The 12,423-nt window shown below is 47.1% G+C and overlaps 1 protein-coding gene across 2 annotated transcripts; it reads left to right on the top strand.

Annotated features, from left to right (window-relative positions):
* The first annotated feature begins 470 nt into the window (after positions 1–470).
* On the top strand, positions 471–8,912 carry SURF2 (surfeit 2). Of its 2 annotated transcripts, none has more exons than XM_084821189.1 (6): positions 471–599; positions 1,617–1,771; positions 3,174–3,277; positions 4,899–5,093; positions 7,126–7,292; positions 8,707–8,912. In XM_084821189.1, the coding sequence occupies exons 1-6, from the start codon at positions 501–503 to the stop codon at positions 8,785–8,787; spliced, it is 801 nt and encodes a 266-aa protein (XP_084677315.1). In that variant the 5' UTR covers positions 471–500; the 3' UTR covers positions 8,788–8,912. The 2 variants fall into 2 exon arrangements, with proteins under 2 accessions (XP_084677315.1, XP_084677314.1); XM_084821188.1 differs by having other exon boundaries at positions 8,704–8,912.
* Positions 8,913–12,423: the final 3,511 nt, after the last annotated feature.

Below are 12,423 nucleotides of genomic sequence, written 5' to 3'. Positions count from 1 at the left end.
CCATTCTGGGAGTTGTGGTCTATCACAGCGCATGGCAGAAGGTTTTTGGACTTCAGCTCCAGCTTTTTGGACTTCAGCTCCCAGAAGCCCCAGCCAGCATGGTCAAGGGCCAGGAACGCTGGGATTTGAAGTCCAAAATTAGCTGTTCCTCTTCTTTCCACCCGTCCCTGGGACTCTAAGAAACCTGGCTGGAGGGCACCAGATTAGGGGAGGGTGCAGTTGCTTTTAGCGTGAAGCTGCACAACAACAACAACCCAGGAAGGGAGGACACAACGTTGTCACTCTCACTCTCTAGCCCCGCATATGGCGGCCTTCAAATAGGAACCGGAAGTGAGAGCAGGACGTGTGTTTAACTTCTATTTCCCCCTTTTCCCTACGATGTAAAACTTCCCTGACGAAGTGCGATGGGACTGGCTGCTCCCTCTCCCGTTCCCCCTCCCTCCTTTTCTATCTCCGCCCGTAGCCACGCCCACAAAGGCCCGGGCCAGCGCGCCGCTACCATGTGCGAGCCGCCGGAGCCTCCAGAGGTGGCCGCTGGTGCGCTGGAGCGCTTTCTGCAGCTGCACCCGAGCTTGTGCATCGTCCCCCCGGGGAAGAAGGTGGGTCTGGCTCCGAGGGCTGCGCCTGGCTGGAAGGAATTAAACCAGGAGGGCTTTGCAGGCCGATCCCGTCCCTGAGCATATTTTACTCAGGAGTTAAGCCCCGCTGGCGTTCAGTGCAGCTTCCTCCCAAGGAAGCTAAGAAGAGCCCTGCTGGATTGGAGCCAAGGGTCCATCTAGTCCAGCATTCTGTTCACGCAGTCGCCAACAAGCTGCCAGTGGGAAGCCCACAAGTAGGGCATGAGTGCAATAGCACCATCGCTCCTGTTCCCCAGCACACTGCCTCTGATACTGGAGGCACCATATAGCCATCAGGACTAGTACCCATCAGGACTAGTACCCATCAAGAGCTTTCTCCAGGAATTTGTCCAATCCCCTTTTAAACTCATTCAAAGTGGTGGCCATCACTACGTCTTGTGGTAGCCATAGTTTGACTCTGTTAGTTTGACTCTGCGCTGTGTGAAGTCCTTTGATCTGGCCTGAATCTCCCACAATTCAGCTTCATGGGATGATCCCACTGGATTCTAGTATGATGAGAAAGGGGAAAAAATGTCTCCCTATCCACTTTCCCCGCACCATGCATAAATTTGTTCGCCTCTATCATTTCTCCGCTTACTACACGCCTCTTTTCCAAGCTAAATAACCTTTGATGTTGTAACCTTTCCTCATAGGGAAGTTACTCCATCGTGCAATTCTGTGCACGTTCAGACAGAAGAAACTCCTACAACTTACAATTACTAGTAATCGTAATGGTAAGAATATTGATAAATTATATTTAGCAACTTGCCTGGTCACCATAAGCAACCAAGAATTACGAATCGGCGAGTGAGTGGGCTGACAGAGGAGGGATGGATTGCTCCATGACCTCCTTGGACAGTCTGCTTTGTTTCTATACTGGCTGAACACATGTGAAACTGACACCGACCGGATGTAGAATGAGTTGTTCCTCCCTAATGTTAACCAAGACCTTACGGCATCTAATCGGTGTTCTTGTTTCTCCTGGCGTTGCTCCTCCAGGTCCGATGCACGTTGACGGGCCACGAGCTGCCCTGCCGTTTGCCTGAGCTCCAAGCCTACACCAGCGGCAAGAAGTATTTGAGGCTGAGCAAGGTCCCAGAGGTATTGGACTACAGCGAGTATGAGCCACACGTTGTACCCAGTACCAAAAACCCGTACGTGTTCTCTTCTTTAGTCACATGTTTTAGTGTCAGGCTCGGTCTGTGACTGCATGCACATCAGCGCATTTTAAAATCTCTAGTTTCAACAGAATGCTGAGAATTCGCATTTACCAACAAAGAAAAAAAGCATGATTCTAGTCCTCACTGTCTCTTATCACACAAACATGTTATTTTTATGGACAAGCTGCAACATTAGATGTCATTGGATTAGGATTGTTAGGCTGTTTGGATATAATACGAACTACTCCATTAGTGTCATTCAGTTGTCAATTATTGCCTTTGCCAAGTGGAAAATACTATTTATTGGTAACGTGAAAGCTTTTTGTTGATTAGTCGGTCAGTTTATCATGATATTTGGAATCTAGAATACGACATGGCCAGCTGGCAGCCCGTAGGTCAAATCCAGCCCCTGAGTAAAATTTTGTTTGACACCTGACAGCCTTAACCAAATCGAGATCTAGTAAAAGGTTTGCCCACAGTGTCACTCAAACGAAAAGGAGTGTCAAGTTGTAAATAACCAAGAGATTCCATATCATATTACAGAGGCTGGGTGTTTCTGAGGGTAGGCAGTGTGCAGAATGAATGGCTAGCCCAGGGGTGAAGAATCTCTCGGGGGTCGCATTCCAGTGGTGGGCAGGGTTAAAGGACAAGGGGGTGCAGCCCAAAAGGAAACCAGCATATTGCAGCTTAAAGTCCTTACTGCCAGTAACTAAGACTTCAGAGAGGCATTTCAACCTTTTAGAAAGGGGAATTGTGTAAAAGCCAGGAAACCACCAAATGGTCGGTGGTTGCGGGAAAGGGGGTGGAGCTAGGGAAGGGGGCGTGGACATCTTGGAAAACACAGAGGGCTGGATTGAGGTTCCCACCCCTGGTGTAGCTCCTAGAACTCTAGATGAGAAGCCTTGAAGAATGCAGAAGATGCTCATCCCTGACATTGAGCCATTGACCAGGGTGGGAACCCGTGATGCTGCAGATGTTGAACTACAGTTCCCATCATCTCTGACCATTAGTGATGTCTGGGGCTGATGGGAGTTGCTGGCCACCAACATCTGGAAGGCCGCAGTTTGGGGGAGTCCGCACTAGAACACTTACCTTGTGTTTCACTATTTGTAGGTATATATTTATTTGTATAACCTTTTCTTGGTAATAATCTTACGTAATGGGCTGTCATTGGCTACTAGTCTTGGTGGCTATGTGCAACTTCCAGTACCAACGGTGGTGAGACTGTGTACACCAGTCACTGGGGAACATGGGCGGGAGGGTGCTGTTGCGCTCATGCCCTGCTTGCGGGTTCCCAGTCGACAGCTGGTTGGCCACTGTGAACAGAATGCCGGACTAGATGGACCCTTGGTCTGACCCAGCAGGGCTCTTCTTATGTTCCCCTCTTTCTCTCTAGCCATCAGCTGTTCTGCAAGCTCACCCTCCGGCATATTAACAGGATACCAGAGCATATTCTCCGTCACGTCCAAGGCCGGCGTTATCAGAAGGCATTGTACAGGTGTAAGTTGTAACGGTTGTTCCGGGTGTCTGTCTGCATCGGCGCCTGCCTGGTCTGATTCCCTGATGTCCGTGCAGCTCATTTTGCAAAGGGGACTGGCCTAGCAGAATTCGACTCTTTTTTTCGCGGTGTGGGCCTGGTGCTCCAAGTCTGATGTCGCCCTCTTAGTGCCTTTCATCCCTAGAGAAGCTCCTTTGCTTGGATGGCCAGTCAGTAAAGTGCTGGGCTTGGGGGCAATAAACTGCTCTCTATCTAAAAAGATAGAGATGTTCACCCGAGTGGTGAACAGTAAAAGAGGAAAATATAAAAATCAATATACAGGCAAATACAAATATTTACAGTCAAGTTATGCCAATGAAGTGAATGCCTGGTTATTCAGGAAAAGTCTGTTTAAAGGAAACTGTTGTGGAGTGGCAAGGCTGACCCACACTATCTCTGACCTTATCTACAGGGATTTCATTGCAGAGGGGGTGGGAAGAAAAGCAACACCCCTTTGGAAGTCAGCTCCAGGGTTGCATGGGAGGCAGCAGCATTACTAATGTGTTTCCCCTGCCCTGCCACTCCCTCCCTCAGCATGCCCCCTCCAGAACATAGGAAACTATCATAAACTGACCTGTTTAGCACATAACACTAACCCATGGTTTATTTAACCCGTGGGTTGTTGAATTTTGGGTTCTTGGGATATGCAAACCGAGCCACGCTAACAAACCATGATTTGTTAACTACAAACAACCCAGAAAGAGAACCCATGGTTTGTTCTTGAGTTGTGAACTCTGGATTATTTAATTCATGGGTTGTCGTTACATGCCAGCTCAGAACCGTGGGTTGTTCCTGGATTGTTTCGCCACTCTACATGCCAGTACCACAGTGCTGTAACAGCATTTGGGATGCAGGGACAGAGTGGGTGAAGGAGGATGGAAACAAGCAACCAGAAATTGAAAAAACAAGCCACGGTTTGTTCAATCATCTGCTAGATAAACCTTGGGTACAGCAGTGAATCAAATGATGGGTTAAATAAACTACGGGTTAGCATTACATGTGACCTAGATCACTGAGTCAGACCCTGTGTCCATCTAGCCTGTTATTGTAAAGATGGACTGGCAGTGGCTTTCAGGCAGGTTTCTTTGCTAGTCCTACCTGGAGATGCGGGGATTGAACGTGGGACCTTCGACATGCAAAACAGGTGCTCTATGCCACTGAGCTGTAGACGTCAGGCAAAGTGTGCGCCTCATTTGGAGAGGCTGGGCAGTCCCCACGCCGGACCCCGATGCAACTTCCGTCTTGAAGGAAAGGGAAGCTTCTCTGCCCTTCCTCTTGCTGGTCAAGGGGTAAAGGCAGATTTGGGAAATGGGGTGGAAGGTAATGGCCTGTCTCCCATGGTTTGTCCCCAGCGCTTGGGTGTTCAGGGGTAGGCGGCCCATTTAGGTATCAGTCACTGTTTGTGGCACTGGGTGTGTTGATGGACTGGACAACTAGGAGGTGGTTTGGAGGGTGGGAAACTCCCACTTCCCCATATATTTTTCCCCTCTGCCCGTCAAAACGGACAAGCGCGTTTCTAAGGATTTCCCCTCTTGTTGAGGCCGTTTGCGGAGCGTGGCCTGATGAGCTCATTTCCCTTCACAGATGAAGCATGTCAGAAAGAGGGTGTGGAGTACGTCCCGGCTTGCCTCCTCCAGAAGCGGCAACGGCGGCGACAGCAGCAGGACAATCCGCCGGACGGGAGCAGGCAGCCTCGTCAGAAGGGGGAATTCTGGGAGCCTCCAACCAGTGACGAGGATGGAAACGAGTCCGATGACAGCATGAGTGACCTGTACCCACGTGAGTAGGCACGGAGTTGCAAGGAGACCAGCAGGTCACCCAGTCCCACATAGGACACTCTGCCTTATACCAGCCGGATTCACACATAATGTGAAACCATGGTTTATTTAACCCGTGGTTTCTCGTCCTACTCTGGATTTGTCTGGCAGACTATCGAACAAACCACAGTTTGTTTTCTCAGTCCCTGGGTTGTTTGTTTCCTTCCTCCTTCGCCTGCTCCCTCCCTGAATCCCATATGCTTTGGTGAGCTGTAACATTGGCATGAAAAGCAGCTGGGCTTTTTCTTAATCACCCTTGCTTGCCACCTCTGTAGCCTGGCAAAGCAACCAAGAAACAACCCACAGCTCTCGGTTCACTTGTAACAATAACCCATGGTTTAAACAACCCAGAGTTCACTACCCAACGACAAACTATGGGGGTATAATTTGTGAGAATGCATGCTGTTTACTGAGTAAAGCCCCTAAACAACCCATCACACATCACACTTGACAACCTCTGGTTGTGCCAGTCAGAGATTGTTTGCAGGAAACACAAGCAGCTCACAGGGGAAGCACGTCCCCACAAATTGTGGGTTATATAACCTATGACTTGCCACTGTGATGCGTGAACTGGATCCTTGGGTTTTCTTTCCAGGTTGTCATTCGCCAACCATGGTTTGTTAGCGCAGTTGGGTTTGCACATTATGACAACCCAGAATTCAACAACCCTTGGGCTGAATAAACCACAGGTTAGTGTGATGTGTGAACCAGGTCACTGAGTCAGGCCCTTGTTCCATTTAGCTTAGCATTGCTTTCTGTGACTGGCACCCCCTAACTGGGGTTTCATGTGGGAGTTTTTCTTTCTTCAGTGCCCTGTTCTAAATCAGCCTGGTGCTCGAGATGTTTTGAACTACAGCTCCCATCATCCCTGATGAATGGCCATGCTAGCAGGGGCTTATGGGAGCTGAACTCCCCAAACACCTGGAAATCCAGCATATAACAAGCCTATGCTATGTGATCTTGAGATGTCCACTTGGAAAGACTCAGCCAGGGGAATGCTAGGAGTTGTAGGACTTTTTTCTGTCTAAACATGCATAGGATTGCACCCTACACTGCCTTACTGGTTCAGACCAGCAAAACGCATAAGTGCACATTTTTTACAAAACATTCAAGTTATAAAAGTTGTTATATACCCACACTGCAATGATGCCTTTATATATTTACTTAAGATGGTTAAGGAAGTATGCACAGGCATTATTGCAGCGTGGGTATATAACAACTTCTAACTTGAATGTTTTATTAAAAATATGTACTCACGTGTTTCATTTTCCCTTTTTTCTTTTGGTTTAGCCCCTGAAAAGGCACAAAACATACAGGAGGGGGCCGAAAGGCATTGGGCAACTTCGAGGAATAAAACTATATATGTTCGCACTGGACTAAACAGACTTTGCCCTGATCCACGGTCAGACAAAACTGGAGAACATCCAAACTAACCCAACTGAAAAAAAGAGACAAAGTTTCAAGATGGTGAAATTCTCATGATGTTGAAATAACATCATGAGATTTTCAGCATCTTGAGACGTTGTCTCTTTTTCCTATCGGGTTAGTTTGGATGTTCTCCAGTTCTGTCTGACCGTGGATCAGAGCAATGTCTGTTTAGTCCAGCGTGAATCCCAGCATCCGGCAAGGATAGGTGGTCTAACAGAAACTACAGTCTTACTTTCTACCCATCCATTAATGCCAACCAGCTACTAGGATACCAGTCTTCCACAGATGGAGATAATATGCCACCTTCTGGAATCCTTGTCTGTACCTGGTTTCTGAGCTGTGAGTGTCTAAGTGACTTCGGTTCATTTATGAGGACTAGAAACTTGCTTTTTCGTCTTTAAAACACGATGATGACCTTGTAGTCTGCAGTCATTGCCACGCTGCATCCTTCAAAGCCAGTTCTGCAACTCGGGGCCTGAAGAATCATACTTTGCAATGGAGGGAAAGTCGCACTTTCATGATTTGCAGCAAATTTTAATTTTGTGTTTGGGTGTTTTGTTGTTTAGCTGAACTTTTCCCAGAAAAAAGCGGGGCAGGTGAAAAAAGCGGCAATGAATTTATGACGGACAGTGATGAAGAGGTAGTGATGCCAGTGACGGAGAATGGCGGCTTGAATGGAGAGGGAAGCGAGGCGATGGATGTTGATTCGCAAGTGGGCACTAAAAGGGGAAAGGTGAGGCAGGAAGCCTGACTGATGCTTTGAAAGGACATGGTGATTCCCCAATGACAGTTCAAGAACTTTTAAAGCAGGAGTGTTGATGCTCAGGCCAGCAGGCCAAAACTGGCCTCCTTGGGGTCCTGATCTGGCCCTCCATTGTTCCCCACATAGCCATGCCTCCTCCCCTGGCTCCACCCCCTTTCTCCCAACCACCGATCTTTGCTGGTTTTCCAATTTATTCACTCCCCCCCCCCCCCGATTCCAAAAAGCTGAAATGCCTCTCCTAAGGCTTCATTACCGGCAGTAAGAGCTTTCTGCTAAAATATGCTGGTATTTTTAAAATTTTGGCCCAGCCCCTTTTGCCCCACCCACTACTGGAATGCAGCCCCCAAGAACTTATCCAGAATGGAATAGGACCCTCGGGCTGAAAGAGGTTCAACACTCCTGTTAGAAAGACAGAAAGCTAACCCTGCTCATATTTCCAGAGGGAACTATGAATGCTGAATACTTGTGGTCCTGAGGAAAGACCACAAGAAAAGTGCCCTCCTTCCTCAAGCACTGGCTGAATGCACAGCTGGCTTTGCTCATCCCTCACCTTATTTGGTGGGTGGGGGAAATCCGGACTAAATATGGTTCCCCACTCCTGATATATACCGATAGCGAACTCAGTTCTCCAAGTAGCAGTTCTTATATAGCCAAAACGGAAACAGCCAGAGCAGGGGTATTGAACCTGAAACCCAGGAGCCACATTTGGCCTGCGTGGGGTCCCAGTGCGGGCCCCTCGCCAGGCTCCTTAGGTGGTCATTGATGGTCAATGGAATTAAGCCCTTAGACTGAAAGAGGTTCAACACTCCTGCACAAGAGGGATGTATCAGCAGGGTTAGGGAACCCCAAGTCTTGCCGAAGTACAAAAAAAATCTTTAGGGGGAAAAACCCTAAGGGGGACCCTAAAAAACAGCCCAGTGGCAACTGAGTGTCCTCACTGTTTAATGCTGATTGGGGTGGAATGGAGTGGCTAGAAACATGAACACAACTTTTGTAGTACTTGATTTCTAAAACACAAAGGTGGTATGTGTTTAAACTAGTTTGCAGTTCATATCTGGTGCCCTGGGAGCCCTCGCCATAACCCCACACATGTACAGGTAGACTAGGGGTATCTTTGGTAGTGAATAATTCTGCACATGCTCGGAGACACTCCTCTTAGTTCATTTTTAGTGGGCAGTTTTGAGCATAAAAAATGAGCTTTTCTTCGAAGTGGGGAACATGTGAAAATTCCAGGTTCTGGTTGCTTAGAAAATCCGAGTTGATCTCTAGTAGTCTTCTTATTAAGATTACTGGCAGTCATGAGGTCTAGAAACTTTAGAAATATCAATTTGTATGCAGGTTCCCACATACCTCAGCTTATGTGGAATTTCTCTTCTTCCAGAAGCAAGCAGGCTGTCTCAAGAAGAAGTTCAAAAGTTGGAACAGGAAACCCAAAAGCTTTGGGAAAGCCGTCAATGGGAAGTAGACGTCTCTTACGGAACAAACCCCAGTTGATTGTGCATGCATGGCAAGAGGGCTAGCACAGGAAGATTGGAGCTTCATCTGGTTGCTGCATTTACTTCCAGTGAAATCTTGATTTTCTTTGGAAAACCAGAATAAATGGGTGTTGTATTTGATTTCTAAAAACCATAACAACTTTGTGAGTTACTAGCTTACAGTTTTTTACTTACTCGCCCACACACACTATTTTTTTTAAGAGTCACAAACTACTAACAATTCTCTATTTGGTCACCTAGAAAATGTTTTTCCCACAAGCAAGGATCAACTTACAAAGCCTGAATTATATAGCCTGCAGAATTCTGCTCTGGATTATCTCAATATTATGCAGTTTATATCGCATATCAAAGGAAAACTACCAAAGAGCATATTTTGAGAGCAAAAAAAGTTTTAAAATGCATATTTAAATGTGAATTCTTGCGTTTTTAAATTTGCAGATTAATGCGAAAGTGAGAAACAGACCGATTCGCTCCTCCCTGGTTCCATAGAAGACTTCTTGGCTTTTTAAAAACCTAACAGTGCCACAAAGTCTGAACTGGCCAACTATGATGTTAGTGAGCCCAGGACTGCAGAGGATGGCTTAACCAACCAGTCTTCTGTGACTGATGGGAGCAAGCTTTCAGACTCATCACCAAGCACTGTTTGTTGACCTGGGTGTGCTGCATCTGAACTGGGCCACCCTGAATGCATGATAATCTCATTCAAAAGCCCTTTGCATCTCGCCTTGTCAATAGCGTAGGGGTGAATTTTGAAGTACGGGTGCATATTGCAACAGTCCATCTAGCCGCGGCCCCCAGGAGAGCTGCATTGATCCAACTCTCTATATCTGTGTTTTATGTGTGTATGGAATAGCTAAGAACAATATATGTCAGGGTGGAAACTGAGCCGATAGAACCCCAGAGCAGTTCTGATTCTGAGGAGGATCAGCAATCCATGGGAGAGAAGCGAGCTCATCCCTCACAGGCACAGCAGCTGGCAGAGATTCCTCCTGCCGGCATTCCTGAGATAGATAGTGACCCTGGCAGTGAGAGAGTGCGGGAGGGGGGCTTGCTAGACGCAGACACAGGGAGCAACGAGCAATGGAGGGCGTGGAAAGGAGGCGTAGTGCCCGTTTGGCGCGCAAGCAACAGCCGCGTCCCGTGGACCCAAGGAAAACAGGCTCTCTCAGCCCATACGTTCAGGGTCTGCAAGTGATTCTCCTTCAAACAGGGACCAACTGCCTACCCGGAGCATAGGCTACTCTGCTGTTCATTGCTTAGTCGCTGGTGACTAGCATTTGAAAGAGTCACTAAGTTGTAGAAGGATTAAAGCCTTGAAAAGAATCCTTTCGTCTGTGTCTTGAGTTGGCTATTGGAGTGTACTGAAAGAGACCGCTAGGGCGCTCCTGACAAATATATTGTTTCTGGGGGAAATCCATTTGCTCCCACCTACTGGGAGGTGTGCAGCTAAGCTCAGAGGGAACAGGGATGTGGCAGATGATGTCAATTTTGATTTTACAAATCAAAAAGTCCCAGTGTTTTGTCCCTGAGAGTCCTGTCTCCACTGCACCTAACCCTAACCCTTGTGCAAAAAAGGGCCGTGCCAATATTGCATACGTGACCTCTCGATCAAAGCTACCCATTGTAGACATTATTTTACAACTGTTTTTACTTAACAGTAACAAAATGACTCTTTGGTAGTTCTATGCATCTAGATCTTGATAGGTTTTTCTTTCAGCCACTACTTGGAAAGGTAATTTCCATATTCAAATGGGCATCCAGCCCAATAAACTCAGAAAGTAGGAGAGGCCTGTAGCGCTCAGTTTCCATACAAAAGGTCCCAGGTTCAACCCTTAGTATCTCCAGTTAAAAAGATAGTGGGAAAGACCTCTGCTAGAAACCCTGGAGAGCCATCACTAGTTAAAGTAGACCAAGGTCCTCAAGCCTTTTTGGGTTGGTGGGCCGATCTGGAATTTGGAGTGTCATTGGCACTCTCACAAAATGGCCACCCCAAGGGGCACTTGCCCTTCATAAAATGGCTGCCATAGAGGGCATGGTCAGTCACACAATATTTCCCAGAAAGCAAACTTGTGAGAGTTAAAAAAAAGAGCTTGTCTAAGAACTGAAGTACAAGGCAGAAGTGGGGTCTGAGCTCCAAAACACAACCACTCTTGAATTCAAATAAAGATGGTGTGGGAGGGCCCCACTTTGCTTTCTGGCATGCCAGCCTCTCCGCTGATTTTTTTAATTGAAAAAAAATCTGAAGAAGTAAACTGAATGAAATAAAATCAGGAAAGGTAAGGAGCCCCAAAAGAGGGGTTCCTTGGCACCACAGTGAAGACCCCAGAAGTAGACGAAGGGGAGTTAGACAGACCACTGGTTTGAGTCGGTATAAGGCAGCTTCCTATATTCCTAAGATACCAGTTGACTGCCCACTGTGCTAGTGAAGATTTGCCTCATCTGGTTTCGCCTCCGAGTGAGGAGCAGCAGCACACAACTGCTAATCGGCCATGATAAACGGCCATGAACTCCCTCCCTAGGGAACTCCGTCATGCCCCCTCTTTAATGAGCTTCCGTCGTGCATTAAAAACGTAGTTGTTCAGGCAGGCATTTGGGGTGGGTTAGGGTATTTTTTTAAAAAAATTATGGTAGAATTTTATTGTTTTAAATTGTTTTATGGTATGTTGTACATCGCCCAGAGTGGCTGGGTGACCAGCCAGATGGGCGATTAATAAATTTAATAATAAATAAATACAATAAAAATGATTTGGTCCCAGGAACCAGATCTGTGCCCAGATCAGCCACCTGTGGCTTAAGGGCAGCAGTGGCAAACATACTTCTCCAGAAAAAAGTCTGCTCATTAAAAAAAAGCATTTTACAACAGTGTCCTCTAACCTGGGGGCATGGCCAAGGCTGTTTTAGAGGGAGAGTCATGGGTCCCCAACCTTTTCGGGTTGGAGGGCATGTGTGGAATTTTGGTTGTCGTGGGCACTCTCGCAAAATGGTTGCCATGGGAAGGGCTTGCACATTCATAAAATGATGGGCATAGCCAGTCACAAAACACCCATTTCCCAGAAGGGAAACTGGTGAGCCCAAAACAAAAGTAACTTGTCCAAGAACCTAAATCCAAGACAGAGGTAGGGTCTAAGCTCCAAAATACAGAACCACTCTTTAGAACCCAAATAAAGACAGTGCAGGAGGGCAGCACTTCGCTTTGCAGCATGCTGGCCTCCAACCGCCCAGAGAGCTTCAGCCACTAGGTGGTATAGAAATGAAATGAATAAAGTTTTTTTTTTTGACTGTGGAGATTAAATTTTTTAAAGGAAGGACAGGGAGCCTGGCAGGCATCAAGAGAGGTGTCTGAAGACACACTGGAGCCCACGGATGCCCCACTGAAGACCTCAGGCATATGTTTTGCTGGCCTTGCAACCCCTCTTCAGAAGCATTGACGATGGAAGCAAAGAGAAGTCTCCCCCATCTTATTTAACTCCCATCAGCAGGCAGAACCTTTCCTCTAGACCACAAGTATCTGCAATTCATGGTGCCTTCGGGACAGATGAGCAGTGCTAGGTTTCCTTCTTTAAAAGTACTTAAATTGTCTTGAGTGTAAGTTGCACAAAACTGAT

The sequence above is a fragment of the Heloderma suspectum genome, chromosome 14 (assembly GCF_057233095.1).
Source record: "Heloderma suspectum isolate Gila_16-S chromosome 14, 16-S_ref, whole genome shotgun sequence".
NCBI classification, from domain to species: Eukaryota; Metazoa; Chordata; class Lepidosauria; order Squamata; family Helodermatidae; genus Heloderma; species Heloderma suspectum.
The sequence above is the reverse complement of the archived record's forward strand: the minus strand, read 5'-3'. Positions and strand labels throughout refer to the sequence as shown.

Coding starts and splice junctions, on each gene's coding strand:
- SURF2 (XM_084821188.1), top strand. CDS start 501: ATGTGCGAGCCGCCGGAGCCTCCAGAGGTGGCCGCTGGTGCGCTGGAG. Junction 1,772..3,173: donor GTACCCAGTACCAAAAACCC/GTACGTGTTCTC, acceptor CTTTCTCTCTAG/CCATCAGCTGTTCTGCAAGC. Junction 3,278..4,898: donor TCAGAAGGCATTGTACAGGT/GTAAGTTGTAAC, acceptor TTCCCTTCACAG/ATGAAGCATGTCAGAAAGAG.